Source organism: Microcaecilia unicolor, chromosome 2 (assembly GCF_901765095.1).
Source record: "Microcaecilia unicolor chromosome 2, aMicUni1.1, whole genome shotgun sequence".
NCBI classification, from domain to species: Eukaryota; Metazoa; Chordata; class Amphibia; order Gymnophiona; family Siphonopidae; genus Microcaecilia; species Microcaecilia unicolor.
The window spans coordinates 283,289,153-283,310,639 of NC_044032.1; the positions used below are offsets into that span (position 1 = coordinate 283,289,153).

A 21,487-nucleotide genomic window follows, 5' to 3' on the forward strand; every position below is an offset into this window, starting at 1 on the left:
GATCATCTGGTTATTTGGGCACCTTTTTGTGCCTTATTCGTTATAAAAACAGGTCTAGCTCAAAATGACTTAGTTTTAGTCCTGAACGTTTTTGTTTTCTTCCATTATGGCTGAAAAACCTCTAAGTCTCAGGAACGCCGTGAACACGCCCCTGAAAAGCCCCCTAGAGATTTATACACACTTCTGATGGACTTCAAAGAAAAACATCGAAAAATAGGTTTTGAAAATACTGATTTGGACGTTTTTCTGTTTTGAAAATGAGTCCATAACACAACTATCATGGAACATGCTGCAACAAGATTTCAAACTAACAAACCCATCTTGTAAAAGAATAAATGTTGAGGGTGATATTGCTGCCTTATGGCGTATGCCCCTCCCTGATTGCTTCTTCAGTGTACTTTTACAAACGAAACCAATATTTGTCATAAATAGCAGAGCATGGTGCAGACATAGCTTTCACACAGGACTTTGCAGTGGGTTAGAAGCAGCTCCAGGGAACCTGCAATGGGCACATCACCCGTGGAAATAGACAAAATATTTTCACATTGAAAATAAGCTGTCTTACAGAAAATTCTACAGTGAAGACAATTTTCTTTTTTATTCACAAGTTATGCTCTTCTTTATTTACTAATACACTATAACATATCTATTTAAGAAAGCTTATGATTAATCTCATATGTCACTGATGTTTCTGGTGGCGATTTAAAGAGGATATTTTTGTCATATGGTTAGAGACTAAGGAACTATTTAATGAGTTTATGACATCTCTAAATAATTGCCATCCTACTATTAAATTCAACATGTGGTTCACCAATCAGAAATATGTTTTTTTGGATGTTAAAGTAAGTTGTTGTAATGGCATTCTTGGAACTGATATCAATACTAAAAGCACAAATCAGAATACTCTTTTGCCATATGATAGTATGCATCCATTTCACACAAAAAATAGACTTCCCTTTCTCAATTTTTGTGATATAGGAGGATATGCAATTCCTCTACAAAGTATAGGGAGGCTGCTGAACAGTTGAAAAATAAGTTGCAGACACAAGGATACCCAAAGAAAGTGATTAAGCAATCCTGCAAAAGAGCTCTCTTTAACCACTGTGAATTTTTATTGGAGGATAAGTATTGATCATCTTCTAATTCTGCTATTTCTTGCATATTACAATATACAGATCTGTCTTCAAAGACAGCCAAAATTGTTCAGAAACATTGGTGGATTTTGCCAGCTCACGATGTTTTGCTCAGAAATGGTGTATGATTTCCTATTCAAGAGGAGCAAATTTTGCTGATTTGTCAACTGGATGTCTGGTCTGATAGATTTATGCAAAGTCCAGGACATTTTAAAATGTGGACATTGTGTCATCTGTGGTGTTACTGGAGAAACTTCTAAGTTTTGGGATGATGTTAATAAAAAATGGATCCACAATAATTGTTCTACATTCTGTTTTCTAAAGTAGTAGTCTATCTTATTACTTTATCTTTTCTTTATCCTGCATTATTATCAAATGTATTTTGAAAAAGATATGTTTTTAGGGTTTTACGAAAATGGGTATATGTATCCTCTAATCTTAATAATTTTGGGAGACCATTCCAAAGTGAGGGTGATAGAAAAAAGAAAGCTGACTTTCGTGTAGATTCCCATCTAGCCCTTATTGATGATGGAATTACTACCCTTTTATCTGTAAGTGATCTGAGAGTGTGTTTTGGTGCATATGGTATAGTAAGATTAGCTAAATATGATGGGATTGATAAATGTAACGCTTTGTATGTCAAGATGTAGATCTTAAATTTTATTCTGGCTTCAATCGGAAGACAGTGAAGCTGGTATAAAAGTGGTGTAATTCTGTCATATTTCGATGCTCGACAAATAACAGGTAATTGTTTGCCTACATAAAGTAGGTATTAGTGTTGGTATTTTTGCTGTAGAATTCCTCTGTTTTTTGGTTACAATATTTTTTTGTCCGGGTAGGAGTTATTTTCTATTGTAGCCTGTTTCAGAGGCTTTGAGAAACCTATGATAAAAGGGGAAGGCCATCTTTGTAGGTGTCCCTGGCAGTTGAGGTTTTTATTGTTTAATTAGTTATTTACAGGCAATTTCCTTGGTTAATGTTCAGAGCAAATTTAATAGTTTTGGTTTCATTCTCATCAGTGCCATAGCACTCTTGCTATTGCTATCTTCATAGAGGTAGGATAAACAAACAGCAGCTGTTATGAAGTCATTTTAGAAAATACAGTCAGTGCTATACATGTGGACGAAAAACTCTTACTCAAGGTGAGCTTGTAGAATGTTCAAATTAAAGAGAAGAGGTTTGGAGGAGGTATGCAAGTGAGACTGGGGAGTGATAAACATAAGTAGTAGCGATTGTTTAAAATCTGCAAATGTTCTGGTTGGTTGAAAGTTTGTACTGAACATGTACATTAAGAGGCGGGCATGCCTGCAGGGAAGTGTGCATGACAATTATCAGGCGACCTGGAGACAGCTAAAAGCCATTTTGATTGGCTGATGGCTCAAGCAGTAGGTTCAAAGACGAATATTAGTTATGATGGATGGTGTGGAAAGAGTTGGTGAGTGAAATTCAGATTTTTTTTTTTTTGTAAAAGAAAAAGAGGTGTATGTGTGGGTACTGAGAAATACTGATTCCTGAATAAAACATGCTCCTTGGATAGGAAGGGTGAGTGATTTGTGAAAATATGTTTCTAGAATATTTTGCCTTAGCAAACTTATCAAAGTCTAAAGTGGATAACCATGGGCTTCTCCAAAGGTCACTGCTAGTGGAAGATGATATGTTTTTCTTGAGACAGGATTTTCCTGCCTCTTCTCCTGGCTCTATTCTGTCAGGCATTTATATTCTTATACACTGTGTTGAACCCTATTATAGAGAAAATAGCGGTCTATAAGAACTATACTGATATTGATTGCTATTGGATAAGCTGGCTTTTTGAAATGTCCAGTCATGTCAGCTTATCCTTTCTGCAGCTTGTAATATCTCCTCTAACGTGAGCCCAAAACACTGGTTTATTTAAAATGCATGCTGAAACTCTGTGGCATACTCTACCATTGTTCATTGACCTTGATGGAGATGCTAAAATTGAAAGATTGCAGCTATGAATGGATCATCTTGGTCCAAGACAGGATTGTTCTGTTCTAGCAATAGGCTAATTAGGCCAGGGCCTCCTTTCAAAGTCAGATGATAATGAAGCCTATTTGAAAGAATCTGGGGGTGGTATTTGAGACACCTGTTCAAACACAGCATGGGTTAGGTCTTGGTGGGGATCTGATCCTTTGCTAGCGGCTGTAGAGCTGTGTCTGCATGGCTTGAATGATATTTACTAAGACCTTCAGAAAATCAGATGTCCTGGCTGTCTGTTCCACCCTGGCGTAACCTCTGATTTTTAGCTAATACAAACTGAACAAACAAATCTCTTCCAAATGAAGATCAGCTAGGATGATATGCTGGTTCCAGTGTCTGATGATCTGAATGAAACCGTTGATCAATTATCCTCTTGTATGGAAAGAATTCAACACTGGGCCTTAGATAATATGCTGAAGCTTAATTTCAACAAAACTAAAATTATTTGGTTTAGTAACTTTGATTTAGCTATACCTAAGTGGATTGTTCTTGCTCAAGATAAAATCTTTCCAGTTGAGGACAAATCTAGAGTCCTTGAAGTGATTCTAGATTCCTCTCTGACTTTTGAACTTCAGATCAACCAGTTCTGGAGGAAGCTGATTTATAAATTGAGAAAACTAAGATTGGTAAGATCATACATTGATCAACCTGCTTATTCTCTGTTGGCCCAGATGTTAGTCCTTTCACATTTAGATTATTAATCAAGCTTATCAGCTAAATTGTTAAAGAAATTACAACTCATTCATTCCATGTCTATTTGGCTGGATTTGATAGTGTCTCGTCTCGTAGGATAGCTCTGCACTGGCTTCCAGTACAACAGAGAATTCTGTTTAAATCAGCTTGTATAGTGTGTTCCAGGCCATTTATGGTTTTACATCTTCTCCTAGTACTGATTTAGCTTGTATTCTTAGGGGCAGATTTTCTATGTATTTGCATAATTTGTTGATCTTGTGACCTTTAGCTTTATGAGGACTTTGATTTTCTAGAATAGCTAAAATTGGTTTTTTCTATTTTTATGATTAGTTACAGGAACTCTCTCCCTATCGGTATCAGAAACAAAGTTAATTAGTTGTTCTTCTGTAAAAAACTGAAGACTTTTTAAATTTGTTTGAAGTGATCTATAGGATGAACAATTTTATACGACTGGTGTGTTTTTTATTTTTTTTTGTTACATTTGTACCCTGTGCTTTCCCACTCATGGCAGGCTCAATGTGGCTTACATGGGGCAATGGAGGGTTAAGTGACTTGCCCAGAGTCACAAGGAGCTGCCTGTGCCTGAAGTGGGAATTGAACTCAGTTCCTCAGGAACTAAGTCCAGCACCCTAACCACTAGGCCACTCCATTATATTTTATTTCAAGTATACTGTAATTGATCTTATGCTCTTATATATTGTGAACTACATTGGATCCTTTTTAGGGAGTACTGTGGTACATAAGGTATTGGTATTGGTACTGGGATATGAAGCGACAGAGGTAGTCAAAAGCAACATCAGGAAAAGTGGTACCCAAGGGGAAGGTGTATGTAACTGTAGAGGCCTGCTTAAAAGGCATCTAGGCATAAATATATAAGCAGGACTTCAGAGCTGGGCACGTGGCTCAGGAAACAAGGAGCAGAATGACACAATTGGGTATTGATCAGGAACCAAGGAGTAGGACTGCAGAATCAGACGAGAAACAGAAAGAAGGTCAACCAAACAAAGGCACTAGAGGATATATCCTGTATTAGAAAATATTGTTCTTTTGATCATTTTAGAATACTTACACAAACTTTTATTGTAATGTTTTATGTTTGGGATGTTTAGATAAACAATTAAGGAGGATTTAGTTGTTACAGAATAAGATTGCTAGACTAATTCTGAATGTGAAGAGATATGATCCTGTAACACCTCATTTGATTAAGCTGTACTGGTTACCAGTTAGTGCACATATACATGTTAAATTGGGTGTAGTAGCTCATGAGATCTTATTTGTGGATACTCATCAGTGTGTCTCATTTGATTTGTAGATCTACAAATAGAACATTTCATTCTATTGATCATTTAATTCTAACTTTACTGTCTATTCAAAACATAAAATATAAATCTATTCTTGCCTCTTCTTTTATACTTTAGGCAGCTGAAATATGAAATATATTACCTCTGAATATCAGATGTGAACCCGATCATAGGTCATTTTCTTGACAACTGAAAACATTTTTATTTCCAAAATTTTATAATGTTTAGTTTCTTATTCTATGTAATTTGTAGAAGTTAGATTGGTTGTGACATCTCAGAAATGTCTGGTCTATTTTGCTTGTGAATCCACAATGAGCCAAATTATTTTGGTAATTGCACTAGAAAAGTATTTATATCAATAGCAAACATGGTATGGTATCATATCATACCATACCATGTTTTGTATACGCCCACATTTGCAATTGTATTCCTATAGTACCTTGAAAGAGAACTACATTGTTCAGAAGACACAGGAGTTCCATCTCTTGACTGGCAGAAGACTTGTCTGTGCTGTAGTGTCAGCCTTGTTCCAATGCACGGCCCTGTACACTGTAAATAAAGAAGAAACCACTTTTCAGGGAAAGATATATATGCTACAGTTCAGAAGACTGTTCCTGAGAGGCAATATATGAATACTTGCATGGCTAAAGAATTCTGTTTTCACTAATAATTTTTTAAAATATTTTCTGAAATAAATTAATTCCCATGAAAATTATGGCAAACAACAGCAAACATTTCATACATCTTTATTTATTTATCTAAAATATTTATTGTGACAAAACAGTGGATTTTAAGCCTATACAACTGTATTAATTATTTCTTGAAGTGTATTTCTCTAGTTTGGCAAGCAGGTGGTCCATGCTTATGTTTAAAGCTGTTACAGAGAACTGACTGTCCCTTCTTTAGTTAACACAGGTATGTGGTAACCTGTAGTGATGTGGCCAGCTATTTTTTAAAACTTGTTGTTCTGGGCTCTGATTGGCCCAGGAGCTCAAACTTCAGCTAGGATGTACTGGCTTTTTCTCCAGTCATAGCCAGGGAGAAAAGAGATCTCTTTGCTGAAGCCCTATGAACAGTTATATTTGATAACCTGTGAGCAGCTATATGATCTGATCTCCACAGGTACTATTTACATACTAAACAAACATTTAGATCGTTTTACAAGTAATCCTATTTCAGTTACCTGTTATTTGTTTTGCTGATTGCACCTTTTCTGTTCATTGTTCCAATTTTTCATGACAATAAACATTTTTAGTTTATTGCCTCTGCTTGTCTGGACTGACTAAGAATCCTGGTGGTTTGTGTGTTGGGTCTGTGAGTGCTTTCCAGGAATTGTAGGACCACTGGGAGTGCTGCCCCAGTAACCTAGAAATCACTGAAGAACAACTTGAGAGGAGGAAGTGACGTCAGCGAAGCGAATGGCTGCTTAAACGCTGAGCTCCAGCGCACCCGCGACTAGAAAGCAATCTCTCTCTCCCCCACGGTGGCGAGTTGACAGCCAACAGAGATATAAGAGATACCCAGGTGGCGGTAAGGAAAAATTTGGGATGCAGGCGAACGGAGGAGCGGTAAATCTCACGCAATTCGCGTTTGAAGGCAGTGCGACGCAGAAAAAAAAGATGGCGGACCAGCCTGCACTGACCTCGTGCACACAAGACACGGCGCCAGAACTATTCACTTCCCAAGAACAAACAGACAGGTTGGGAGAAATCCTACCCGAGTTACGGGACTGGCTGCAGGAAATAAGATCTGATCTGAAGGTGGTCCGGGAGGAACTCACGAACCTGGGGGCCAGCCTGCGAGGAGAAATCGCGGAGATTGGCCAAAGAGTAGAAGAAGTAGAAACGCGAATGGAAGACCACACGGAGGCTTTGACAGCAGTTGAATTGCAAGTCTCTGATATTAGCTTGGGGCAACAACAAATCAATGACAAGCTTGAGGACTTAGAAAACAGGAGCAGGCGCTGCAACCTCCGTTTTCGAGGCCTACCAGAGACTCCTGCCTACCGCGAAGCTGAGAATGTGATACAAAAAGTGGCTAGTGCGCTACTATTGATGGATGGAACTGAGGTGAGCCCAGAGGACATCAAGCTGGAAAGGGCACACAGGGCACTGGGCCCGACAAGACAGAATCTGCCCAAAGATATCATCGTGTGCTTTTGAGAATACGGGATGAAGGAGAAAGTGTTACAAGCAGCTCGCAAAAGCACAGAATTTAAATGGGACACCCACCGCATAGAGGTATACCAAGATCTGGCAGCGGCGACATTAAAGCGGAGAGCTGAACTGAAACCGGTCACAGCGAAGCTACGAGAGATGGGCATACGCTACAAATGGAGACATCCTTTTGCACTGGTATTTTATAAAGAAGGCAAAATGCAGCAGATTCGAACGAGAGCAGAGGCGCAGCAATTTTTTCCAGAGGGGCTGGCCGAGATCCCACCGAGTGCAGGAGGAAAAAGAGGACACTCGGGAGGGAGGGCTACCCAGCCAAAATGGCAGCGAGCAGGGCGCAACAGGCTGCAGAGACAACAATCAGCAAATCGTTTGACTTGAGTTACCCGGGGCTGCAGCAAGTAAACTCGGCGGTTGGAGAATACAGCCCCCGTGGCGTGCTGAGAGGACTGAAAAGATGACTGAGTGGTATAAAAAGAGGGGTATATAGAAATGCGTGGGGGAGGGATTGAGATGCTTAAAGTATTAAACTCACATGTATATAGTTGAAGTTATGTATTAACGCTAGGGAAAAACGACAATAGGGTGTGGGGGAGCCACTTCCTTCACGGGTAGCACCTAGCAAACTAGGAGAAGAAGGGTGCTTAAAATGTATGAAGAGGAGGGGGTGGGGGAGGGGGAGGGAAGAGGGGGAAGGGGGAGGGAGGGAGGAGCAGACAGATATGATATAACCAAACGAGGGGAGATCTCGTGGGGAAGGCAAGAGGGAACCAGGATGTACGAACAATATGAAAGCAAATGCCATGGCTCTTAACTGTGTAACGTTGAATGTGAGAGGGCTTAACTCCCCGCAGAAACGCAACCAGATGTTTAGAGAAATGTTACGATTGAAGGCAGATGTTGTGTTCCTCCAGGAGACGCACTTGAAGCGCGGGCATGAAAAATTGGTCAAACATAAACGATATCCCTCAATATACTATGCATCTAACATTGCAGGGACCAAAAGTAAAGGGGTCTTAATAGCGCTTTCCAGTGCGTGCCCATGGAGTGTGAACGAAGTGATACGGGACCCCGGGGGGAGGTATTTGATTCTGGTGGCCTCAGTGCTAAATGTGCAGTACACTTTGATGAATGTTTACGCTCCCAATGAAGACCAAGGGGGGTTCATAAAAGAACTAGAGGGAGTGATTCGGAAGAGAGCCAAGGGCCTTCTATTGATTGGAGGCGACTTTAATGTCACCTTAAATCCGAGCGTAGATAACTCGGGGGGGGCAGCAGGATATGCCCAAAGGGATAGAGATGCAATGAATGAATGGATGGCCCGCGAGGGCCTTGTGGACATGTGGAGGGAAATCCATGGGACTGAAAGGGACTATACATATTTCTCCCCTAAGCATAAAACGTACTCACGCATAGATTACTGGTTGGGGGAGGAAGCCTTTCGAGGCAAAATTTGTAAGACCAGGATTGAGCCTTGTTCCTGGTCAGATCACTGCTCGGTCAGTTTAGAGCTAAGCCTTATAAGAGAGAAGAGGGGTCAAAGGAATTGGCGTATGAATGAAGCACTTTTGTTGGACCCTCAGCATGCAAGTACAGTGGAGAAATGTATTGAGGAATACATCAGGTTGAATGACAATGGGGATGCACGTCCGGTGAGTGTATGGGAAGGTATGAAAGCGGTTGTGCGAGGTCATATTATTGCGCTGCAGTCTCATATAGACAAGGAAAGGAAACAGGGTGAGGCCACAATGCGACAGCAATTAGACAATCTGGTAAAGGCACATAAGGCAGACCCCACGGATAGTGCGCGAGAGGGGCAGATACAACAAATACGTAGACAACTTAATGAGACCCAACTAGCTGAAATAGCAATTCAGTTACAAGCAGCGCAGCAAGAGCACTTTGAGTTCGGGAACAAAGCAAGCAGGTTATTGGCCCGTAAACTACAAAAGCGAGCACAACGTAACTCTATAGCTGCTATAAAGTCTGAGAGGGGAGAGATGTGTACCTCCACAGGGGCTATACAACACGCTTTTTGGGAATACTATGGCCAACTCTATGAGAGGGAGCAAACAGTAAATAGGGAAGAGCAGGAAGAATATATAAAGGACCTGGGCTTACAGGGGGTCTCAGAGAAGGACCGGGAGGACATCTCAGCGCTAATAACAATAGAAGAAGTGGAGGAGGCGATAGCAGGGATGCCTACACATAAGGCTCCAGGCCCAGACGGCTTCCCAATCAGATTTTATAAGATGTTTAAGAAATGGCTTGCCCCCCTGCTACTGCGGGCGATTAGGTCCTTCGACGAGGAACACTCACTGCCATACTCTTGGAGGATGGCAGAGGTAGTACTGATCTTGAAGCCAGGGAAGGACCCGCAGAAGTGCGCGTCATACCGACCCATATCCCTGCTAAACAATGACTATAAAATCTTCACTAAAATTCTGGCCAATCGATTGAGGGGGATAATGCCGCGCGTGGTCCATCAGGATCAAGCGGGGTTTATTGAGGGACGTCAAGGCAGTGACAATATAAGAACCCTGCTACATGTGATCCAACAGATTGAGGAAGAAGGGAGCCCAGCCCTGCTGCTGTCGATAGACGCGGAGAAGGCCTTTGACCGTGTGGACTGGACCTTCCTGCGGTCTTTGATGGGGAGGCTGGGCATGGGTGAGAGATTTGATAAGTGGATAAATCTTATATATGATAAACCTCTAGCCCTACTAAAGATCAATGGGGGGCTAACCGAGCCGGTCCAATTGCATAGAGGCACGAGACAGGGGTGTGCTCTGTCTCCCCTGCTGTTTGCATTGTCGATAGAGCCACTGGCCAGGAAAATTAGAGAACATGCTGATATTAGAGGGGTGGTTCGGGGCTCCCGTGAGCATAAGATAATGCTCTTCGCAGACGATATCTTACTGACTGTTTCGAACCCGGTGCGGTCATTACAGAGGGTGATGGAGATATTTGAGCAATATGGGAGGATGTCAGGATTCAAGATAAATATGACAAAATCTGAGATTCTAAACCTCTCTGTAGACCAAGATGATATGAGAGAGATACAGCAGCGCTACCCATTTGTGTGGGCACAAAACTCAATTAAATATTTGGGAGTGCAGATAACAGCAAAAATAGATCAGCTATATCAGGCAAACTACCCCCAAAAAAGTAAAGAACTATTTCTGGAACTAGATAGATGGGAAGCTATGACAGTGACATGGTCGGGTCGAATTAATGCAATAAAAATGATTATACTACCCAAGTTATTATATATGTTTACGGCCTTACCGGTGCCTATACCGCGTTCCTTTTTCCAGCAATTGCATAGAAAAGTATTTGCCTACATCTGGAAAAAGAAACCACCGAGAATCCGTAGGAGAGCAATGCACCACCCCCCAGCATTGGGGGGGATGGGCGTCCCTGATTTCTTTTTATACTATCAAGCAGCCCAATTAAAAATTTTGGCCGAATGGCAGCCCAATAATAACAAGAAATGGCTACACTGGGAAAGGGCATGGATGGGCACTAAGTATTTAGGCAATGTGTTATGGGGACCGAAACAACAGCTCCTGACAGCCCTCCGCAGGGTGCCGGTGGGACTAGCTCATCTGCTTAACACGTGGCTACAAATTAGACATAGAGTGTTTCCCGAAAGGCAATATTTCTTACAAACGGCTATAAGTGACGCCCCGGGGTTTTCTCTAGGGACGGAGGAAAAAACCTATCAAACGTGGGCCCGCAAAGGGCTATATAGGTTGGGTCAGTTATGGGATGAGAATGCGGTAAAAGACTTTGAGATAGTGAGGGAAGAATACGATTTATCCCCCAGGGACCTTGTGTACTACCACTGTGTGAGGGACTATATTCAGAGGAAAGCAAGGGATGAGCTGGAGCTGGCAGAGACGGGCTTAGAGCGGGCGCTAAGGGAAGGAGGAGGGAAGGGATGTATAACTAGACTCTATAAAGCTCTTTTGCTCATGTACTCCCCGATTGACTTTTACACAGACAGATGGGAGAAAACGATACAAAAGAACTTTTCTATAGGGTGGTGGGCCAATAGCTTCAGGTTCCTGGTGCGCTCATCAATCACTCAGCCGATGATTGAAAGTGGTTACAAGATATTGTTCTGGTGGTACTATACGCCACTACGCCTCCACAAGATCTATCCAAAGATAACCAAGGACTGCTGGCGCGAGTGTGGGGGACAGGGATCCTTTTTACACATCTGGTGGGAGTGCCCCAAGGTATGTACCTTTTGGGAACAAATTATAAAGATAGTTAATGAGCTGGGCACAGGGGGCTATACACGCCAGATAGAATACTGCCTGCTACATGCCCGCCCAAAAAAAACCAGAGTGCAAGAGCATAAGCTTGTTGTTCAGATATTTGCTGCGGCCAAAATGCAGCTGGCGAGGGCTTGGAAAACATTGGAAACTCCACCCTTGCACAGAGTGGGATATAAAGTAGAATATATATACCAAATGGCAAAACTGACTGCGATGAGGAAGGGTTTGCTAGGGATGTTCCAGAAAACATGGGGCCCATATGAGGAGAAACGAGAGAAAATATGGCTCCGGGGGGGAGGGGATCGTAATGGGGGGGAGGAGGGAGGGGAGGAAAAGATGGAATAGAAGTGAAGAAGGAATTATATTATGTTGGTAAGGTAGGATGAATGATGTTTTCTAATAATAAGTTATTCCTTGTGTGACTGTTTGATCAGTGATGTTTCCATATTGGTGTAAAATTTTCATAAAATCTTTAATAAAATATGGTTTAAAAAAAAAAAAAGAACAACTTGAGAGTGGGAGACTCACCCAGAAGTGGTTGAGACCCAGTTAGTGGGAGGAGGGTGATAGTGTAGAGCACAAGCAGCAGGTGCAGGTTGACCTGAGCTGTGCTGGGGATAGACCCTCTAAGTGGCCACAGGGTAGCCCCTGGTGAGTGGTTAGGCGCTTCAAGACATTTATTAACTGTGCTTATCCACAGTTCTAGACAGTGTACAGAATAAACACACAAAAATATTAATTAAACAATGAAAAAACAATTAACTCACAATATTATGGCTGTTCACTTCACAATAAAGACCAATATGACTTGCTCAGCATACATAGTGCACCAAATACAATATTGTACCTAAGTACAGTAAGCCAAATTAAGCAAATGTGCTTTCACCAGTTTCCTAAAAATCAAGGAAACAGAAGCAGTACAATTTGAAAATGTAATACTAATAAAATGTTTACTCATAGGCAGAAGTTATGGTACTTAGGAATGTTAAGATGGACAACACCTTACATAAAGCCGGGTTATCGCTGCACAAGCCATTTCCGGGGGTTTTCTTTTTCCTCTGGAAATGATGCGCGCTCGAGGCAGGACTACCACCGGTGGCCACGTTGGGCTGGCGGTAGTAACATAAAACCATTCTTCCCGAGGGAAATATTTCGTAACCTGGTACAGTCCAAGGTACTAGGCCACACAGATTACTGTAATGGAATCTATGCGGGATGCAAGGATCAAATCATAAAGAAACTTCAGACCGCCCAAAACACAGCAGCCAGGCTTATATTTGGAAAAATACGTTTTGACAGAGCCAAACCACTCAATTGCACTGGCTACCAATCAAAGAACATATCATTTTCAAAATCTGCACAACTGTTCATAAAATTATTTACGGTGAGGAACAGGGATACATGACAGACCTCATCGACCTGCCAACCAGAAACACCACAAAATCTGCACGATCATACCTAAACCTCCACTACCCAAGCAGCAAAGGACTCAAATACAAATCCACCTATGCAACCAGCTTTTCCTACCTAAGCGCACAACTATGGAACTCATTGCCAAAAGCAGTAAAAACTATGCTCGACCACCTACATTTTCACAAAGCACTAAAGACAGACCTGTTCAGAAGAGCATACCCCACCGACCCAACATAAAAATACCTGTTCACTTGTGACACAATGCAACCAAAGACCGTAACGAACATTACCTGACTCTTCTTCCCCCTTTTCCTCTCTAAGTTCCCCCCAATTGTACCTACCATACATGTACCTCACTCTACCACAATATCACTTTGTATTCATTCATACCATGTATTTGTTCAGACCGAAATCGACTAACGCCGTTAATGGTTATATGTAAGCCACATTGAGACTGCAAAAGGTGGGAAAATGTGGGATACAAATGTAACAAATAATAATAATAATATGAGCAGCAGTAACACTATATTGTGACAGATGTTTTTGAGTTGACATGTTTCCCTCAGTGCTAGGGGCCACTGACTGGACACACATTGCCATTAAACCATCTGCTGGCAAGGAGGCCATTTATAAAAAAACACAAGTTTGACCATTCCCTTAATATGCAGGTGGTCTGCAATACGTCCAATGATGACCTGAGGAAGGAGGTTTTGGCCTTTAAAAGCTAATTGAAAAATGTATTAGTCCAATAAAATGGTATTATCTTATTTTCCATTTTTGTTGTATTTCTATGTGTTAATTTGTAAAGTGGTGATTTCTTAGGTGTTTTTTTTTTCAAATTTACATCTGCTATCTTTATATTTATATTTTGCACAATAGTAGGGGACATGCATCACTATGTTTCTGTGGTGTTGCATTGTATGCAGAGTCTGGCTTCTTGGGGGTTCAGTTTAATTTTTGTCTACATAGTTCTATTTTTAGTTTGTGGTTACTTTTTCTATACTGGATGAAGGTGTATCTGTGTTCTGTGTGTCTGAAAAATACATGGTTTTCTCTTGGCACTGACTGTGCAAGATCAATCTGTACTAATCTGGCTTGTTTAGTTTTACAGTGGGTGAATTGATGTTCTAGTACTCACTGCAATGTTTAAGATGCTGCCTTTTCCTAGGTACACCGTTGTTGTGTGACTTGTGGATTATTACTAAAAATATTTTTTTCATATACAGGAAGGGGTGTTAAAAATGATTGACCCCAGGTATCAAATATGCTAGGTATGCCACTGCCTCCACCTGTAGTCTAGCTAGTAGGGGGTTCTGTTTTACTATCAAATTTTCAGTACTGAGGGATAGGCAAGCCCCATAAGACTCCAGGGAAGCTGCCTGCCCCTAGGGATTGAAGATACAATATTGAAGTAGTGCATTTGGAGGACTCCCATTCAGCTTAGAGGGATCAGTGGCAGTTAAGCACCAAAACGCTATTTAACCAGTTAGTGGCCGTTTCTGGATGGTTAAATAGCGCTGAATATCGGGGGGGGGGGGGGAGGGGGAATAACTTCAGAGGTCAGGCAGTTCACTGTCTTTTCACAAAATGCTAAGATGCATAAGATGATGGGAAGCAGTCCGCCATGTAGAAAAGGATGTCATCTGTTTATGGTCATTATAATCTGAAAAGGTTAACCATTAAATCTGTCCAATGAGAACCTGATGTTCCCCTGGTAACCTTTATAATTCAATGATAAAGGCATTTCATTGATCCATAGCCAGCAATCTGCTCCTAATCATATCACGATCAGACTGATCTGCTTAAAGTTTCACAGATGTATGCAGACTCTATTTGGGGCTCAACTACATGACTTGCGTACAGCTATAAAAATAAACTTTCGGGGTAAGAGTGCTGTTTCATGCTACCAGCTTGTTTGTGTTTCTTTAACTGTATTCAACAGTGAGCTCTATATTATAAGGTGTAACAAGCACAAGATGATATCAAATGCCTGCCCATATAGTGCAATCAGTCAAAGACACACATCACACCAGACTGTTCATATTACAAACAAAATAATAAAGAAAAGGATGTGTGATTTCATCACTACCTTTCAGAAGTGGAATATGTTATGATGTTGCTAATCATGGCTCAATATAAATTCTAACTAAGCATTTTCAAAAATAAACATCTATTGATGCAAAGTAATTAATTTGAACTTACGAAGTACAATAAAGGCCCTTACTTCATACAGGGAAAATAAACTGTACATTTCATCATAGCAAAGGTCTAATCTTTGCAAAGCACCAGAAATACAGCATTTCCTCTCTCTCATAACTCGCCAGCATTTTCACTCTTCTGCTTTCCTCCATCCACATTATAATGGGGTGACTTCTCTCCCTCATTTTCACAAGAGCAGTTTTGTAACATTTTTGGGGAATTTGAGGGTTATTAGAATTGCTACAAAATTTATTATCATATCATGCAGCAATAGTAAAAATGAAGAAAAAATAATGCCCATTTTGGCAAGTACCCCTGAAAATTCAGGTTGGACCTGGTAATTGGGAATTATCCAGGTAGTAGCTACTTCTATCCAGATAACAAAATTGACTCCTAAATGGATAACTTTACTTTTAAAGTTGTTCCTGCTATTTCTGTATTCAGACTTCAATGTATAAGAAAGATGGTAACATTTAGTGCTACCTCCCCCTGCTGGGTGACCCAGCAGATGATACTTACAGAGAGAGGGAAGATGATTCATCAAGTAGCATTAGGGCTTCAAGTTGTGTTCATTGGCCCTTAAAATGACTTACACAGCTCTAACGCCACTTTTCTAAAAATACCACGATGATATTTAAGTCACTGTGGGTTAGTTAGCAATGAGATGCAAAATATGCAAATGCATGTTTTGCATTTCATGACTATGCAAACACCCTAATGCGATTTGCAATGATACATCGCAAGTCACATTAGGGCACAAAAACCATGTTAAAATATGTCCAGCTCAGGTTCCTCCCAGACTTCTGCCCCCCTCTCACTCAAGCACCACCCCTCGGAGCTGAAGCCCCCACTCCCCCTTTCTCACCTGAAAGGTTGCATTGGTAGTCTAGGGTGGGGTCTTCTGTGGTTCCGGAGTCCTCTGGGACTTTCTTATATGGAATATAACCCCTAGTGGTAGTAGTGCAAAACTATCTCTAAGGGCACTATTTTTGAAGATTGCCCTGGATAGGGCAGACCCCCTGGAGGATCCCCTGACTCCAGAACACTCCCTGGATCCCAGAAGACCCCCCACTCTGGACCACCAATGCAACATTTCAGGTGAGGGGGAGTAAGGGGCTTCAACTCGGGGTGGGGGGGTCCGGAAGGGGACCCTAAGTAGTGGCCCAGCAGCATTGGGCCACTGTTTTGTGGTCTAATACCCCCAGGGAATAACACTGCTTGTGAGGTGGCTCACAAGTAGCGTTATTTCTCTAAGGCAGGATTCAGCAACCTGCAGTACTGGAATCCCACAGGTTGTCCAATCCCGCAGGAAATAAAGGTGAGGTAATAAGCAAATTTTTACCGCAGCTCGATGAATCACACCTTTAGTGGCACTTAAATGGTTAGTGCCACTGAATATCACCGCTAACCAGCCATCTCTTAACCAAGAGTGTGCTGGGGGTGGAGCACCTTACTTAGTCAGTTGTGATGTTCAGGCTGCTAACCAGCTAAGTAACTGCATAAAGATAGGGCAGAAAAAAGCTAAAGTTAACCGGGCACCAATGCCCGGTTAACTTCAGAGTGATCACTGATACTCTGATATTCAATGCCAGGAGATGTGCATGCCCTGCCAATAAATATCCAAGGTCAGTATAGCCCACAGCTATGAGCGGCTCAGATGACGCTTACCACCATGGGCTGAACATCAGGCAGTCTTTAGTGTATTAATGTTTCTCCATATTAATCTACAAACAGTAATTATTATTAACATGGTACTATGGAGCTATCAGTGCACCGTAGCAGCATGGGCGAGGGTGTGGCGTGGAGCCCCAACAAATCACTCAGAAGGGTGAAAGTAAAACAAAGCACAGGCAGAATTTGGCAGAGAGGGAGCATAGGGACAGGGACAGAGAGGGGAGGTCCTGGACAAAGAGGGGATAGGGACACAGGAACAATGCTGGATATTGGGGGAAGGAGATAGGAACACAGAGGGGCAATGCTGATCATGGGGGAGGGAAAGGAACAGAGATGCAGATGCATGACAGGTCAAAATTAGGAACACAGATGGGAGATACTGAAGATAGGGGAGGAGAGGGACAGGGACAGGGACATAGAGGGGAGATGCTGAACAGAATGGATAGGGAAGCAGAGGGAAGATGGATGGTGGACAAGAAGAGAGACCAAAAGTCAAATGGACAGGAGAAAAAGCGAAACCCCCCCCCCCCCCAAAACACAGCAAAGCAGAAAAGAGCAGTGGCGTATCAAGGGCAGGGCGGTCCGCCCCGGGTGTACGCCGCTGGAGGGGTGCAGAGAGCAGCCGCGCGCCTGTCGGCTCCGCTGGTTCCCTGCTCCCTCTGCCCCAGAACAGATTACTTCCTATTCCGGGGCAGAGGGAGCAGGGAGCCAGCGGAGCCGAGAGCCATGCGCCTGCTCCCAGCAGCTAAGAATGCACCGGGAGGGGGGGTGTCATTGCGCCGGGGGGGGGGGGGGATGCGCATCAGTGATCCTCCCCGGGTGGCAGCCGACCTAGGATCGTCACTGGGCTAAAGCGAATGATAAAACAAAATGCTTAGACCACAGGTAAAGTATTTTTGTCAAAATGTATTAATTTGAAATATGTCAGCTTTGGGAGGTGTGCATCTTTGATATTTTACATTTCAGTTTCTATTTATCTGGTATTGCTATACTCTTCATGTCTTCTTGGGGTTTGCAGTTCAGTTTTTTTGTCTTTATCTCTCTATTAGTGATCTGTGGTCTCTTGTTTTATATTATTCAGTGTGTGTCTGTGTTTTGCGCGAGACTAAGGTATGGTATTTTGCCAGCATGTACAGTAGTTCTAATTAGGTGGTGTATTGGTGTTTTAGAGCCTGGTGTAATACTTACTGAGCTACCTTTTCACACATAAGGTTGTTGCTCTTTGAGTCCTGGGAGTTAGTGCTGTTATAGTATGGTAAGATTCTGAGTGTGTTTTTGCACAAGTTTATGTATAGTGTTTTGCAGTGTGCTGACATCAAAACTTTTAATTTTAGTTTGTCATAGCTTTGAACAGGGAATTTTGAACAATTTACAGCAGTGGCGTAGCTACGTGGGGGCAGGGGGCCTGGGCCCCCATAGATGGCCCCGGACCCTCCTGCCGACAAACCTCTCAACCCCCCCCTCCCACCGCCAACCCACCGTCGCTGTTGCCTGCCTTTGCTGGCGGGGGACCCCAACCCCCGCCAGCCGAGGTCCTCTTCTTCTCGCAAAAGGCTTCCTTCTGTTTCTGACATCCTGCCTTTTGCGAGAAGAAGAGGACCTCGGCTGATGGGGGTTGGGGTTCCCATCCAGCAAAGGTAGGCGACGGCGGGTTGGCGTTGGGAGGGGGGGTCGAGAGGGTCATCAGCGGGGGGGGGGGCAAAGTTGGTGGTGGCGGCGGTAGGGTCAGCAATGGAGGGGGGAGGGGGTCAGCGGCGCCGGAGGGGGGGCTAAAATGTGCCCCCTCACCTTGGGCTCTGGATCCCCCTCCTGCCGAAATCTGGCTACGCCCCTGATTTACAGGATCTGATATGTGAAGCTTTTGCCTTTTAGCAGACTTGTGTCTTGATCAAGTTTAAATTATGAGGCACTGCCACTTGAGGGATCTTTAAATAATTGTTAGTATGTGGTTTAGTGTTAGTAAGTACTTGAAATAACTGAGTTTAAAATTTATAAACATATCACTCATATGATATGCCTTTATGTGCACCTAAGTACCTAGCAGACCTTCCCTGTGACTCAGTGTGGAAAGAGGAAACACACTGGATGTAAATGATGACTTGAAGGGGTCAGAAACAGAGTGAAATGCTGGCTGGAGAAGAGGAGGGAAGGGAGATGTTGGATACAAGAGATTAGAAAGGATACATGCTGGCTGGAAAAGAGACACTGGCAGGAAGGGGGAGAAAGGGGGAAGACACTAGCTGGAAAGGGTGGAGACAGAAGAGGAGATGCTGGATGGAAAAGGGTGCAGAGAGGAAGAAACTACTGGATGGAATGGAGAGTAGGGAGAGGACATGCTGCATGGAAAGGGGTGGAGAAAGCAGATGCTGGATAGAAAGGATAAATGCTGAATAGAAGGGGGAGAAAGAGAAGGCAGATGTTGGATAGATGAGGCGAAGATAGGGAGAGAGACAATCTGAACTGGAAGGGAGTAAGAGATGTTGGATGGAAAAGGGAAGAGAGGAGACATTCTGGATGGAAGGGGGTAGAAAGAGTGAGCAGATGCAGGATGGAGGGGAACAAGATGCTGAGGGTGGATGTGGAAGGGAGAAGAAGAGACGCTGGATGGAAGTGGGGTAGAGAGAAGAGAGCAGATGCTGAATTGAAGGGGACGAGGATAGTGAAAGACTGGGAAATAAGAGGAAGAGGAAAGGGAATGGGAGAGCCGGAGTGAGGGAAAGATGGAAGGCTGTAGATAGAAGTATTTAAAAAAAGGGGAAATTGAAGACTGGATAGTAAGAATAAATGAAATCTGTACCGAGAGGCAGAAAAATAAAATGGAAGAAAACTGAAAGGAAAAGATCAATGTTGCAAATGGTTGTAGTGGAGAAGACGAAGAAGCCCTGAAGATAGTGAAAAATGACAAAATGACAAAAGGACAGGAATCTCTGTTAAGACAGAAGAGAAGACAGGAAAACAGAAATCAAGGACTGGGAACAATACAATTTGAAAAATTGACAACAGAGGTAGAAAAAAGAATTTTATTTTTAATTTAGGATAAAGTAATATGGTAGCTATGTTAATCTACTCTAGAGGTTAATAAATAAATAAAAATTAAAAATGGAAACTTTTTTATTGGGCTAACTTAAAAACACTTTTGACTAGCTTTCGGAGGCTAAAACCTCCTTCCTCAAGAAAGGATGTTATACTGTTATACTATACTACAGTACAGGGGCCATGCATCACTGCTTCTCTTTATCTAGTTGTTGCATTGTGTGCAGTGTCCAGCTTCTTGGGCGTTCAATTTAATTTTTGTCTACATATTTCTATCTTTAGTTTGTGATTACTTAGACTTGGCTGATGTTCTGCTTGTGTGAAAGAGATCAGGTATTCTTTTAGCACTGAATATCTGTGCAGGATCAATCTGTAGTTATTAGGTTTGTTTGGTTTTCCAGTAGGTGCACTGATATTTATTATCCACTGCAGTGTTTACAGTTCTGGCTTTGGTATCCCTGCCAGCAAAGGTATCATTTTTAACACACTGGGGGGGGGGGGGGGGGGGGGGGGAGGAAATATGTTGCTACCTCAGTCCACCTCTAGGCCCTCCTCCCCCAACACTGGAGAGCTGGCTACATCCCTGGCATGTAAATTTAAGCGCCCAAAGCACTTTGCACAATGAAAACATGGTGCAAATGTCCCCACCTAAATTTACGTGTGGAACCCCCTAATTGTGGGCATAACCCAAAACCAGCCCCATTATCCGCTCTGAACTGTCCATGACCCTCCCATTTCCAAGCCCCCTTTATCAGGACATGTGTAAAATTTAGGCATGAATCATGTGCCTAAATTTATGTGCGTACATCTTAACTGATTCCAATTAGCACCAATGATTGCTTGTTAAAAAGCTAATTATTGGCATTAATTGGTTCGTTATTCAATTAAATTGCATGTGCAAATTGGGCACATACCCAAATTTGTGTGTATAATTTTTGGCGACTTTTATGGAATTAGGGGGATAGTGGGTAATCTGTTATACAGCTACTCTCCAGAAGGGGAAGTGGTACGTACTCTTAGACATTTTAGACCCCTATCTACTAACGTGTTATTACATGTTATTTGCCATAGAGACAACTGCATAGAATGGTCTTTTCAGTAGATAACACATGATAGAAAGCATTAGTAAATAGGGGCCTTAATGTCAGGCCACACTTGATTTTGGCACCTACCGGCAGGACTGGAGAAAGCAGAAATAGAAGGTTATTTGAATACCATGGCAGCACCCATTTGGCCCTAAAGAAAAGGGAAGTAGGCTCCTCTTTAGGGTGGATATTTAGCACCTAAAAGGTTTGACACCATAGGCAGTTGTCTATGTCACCCCTGCCTAAGCCCATGCCAGCTTAGTACACAAAGTGGGGTTTGAGCAACTGTGCAATGTTTAGTGCATTGAGCTAAAGCGGACTTATTCTAGGTCACCTACCTTCAGATTCTATATAGCGCGCCTAGAGATCCGCACTGAAATCCAGGCGTATTCTATAACAACGCAAGTAACTTAATTGGCTTAACAAGCTAATCAACGTTGATAGCACTTAACAAGCAATAATAAGCACTAATTGGTAATTAGAATTTAAGCACAC

The 21,487-nt window shown here is 42.4% G+C and overlaps 1 protein-coding gene across 1 annotated transcript in view; it reads right to left on the reverse strand.

Annotated features, from left to right (window-relative positions):
* Positions 1-21,487, reverse strand: part of ADAMTSL1 (ADAMTS like 1) — a 550,999-nt gene that overhangs the window by 13,048 nt on the left and 516,464 nt on the right. Inside the window, exon 27 of the mRNA XM_030194223.1 lies at positions 5,568-5,677. Within this exon, the coding sequence (XP_030050083.1) occupies positions 5,568-5,677 (110 nt within the window). The remainder of the gene's footprint in view (positions 1-5,567; positions 5,678-21,487) is intronic.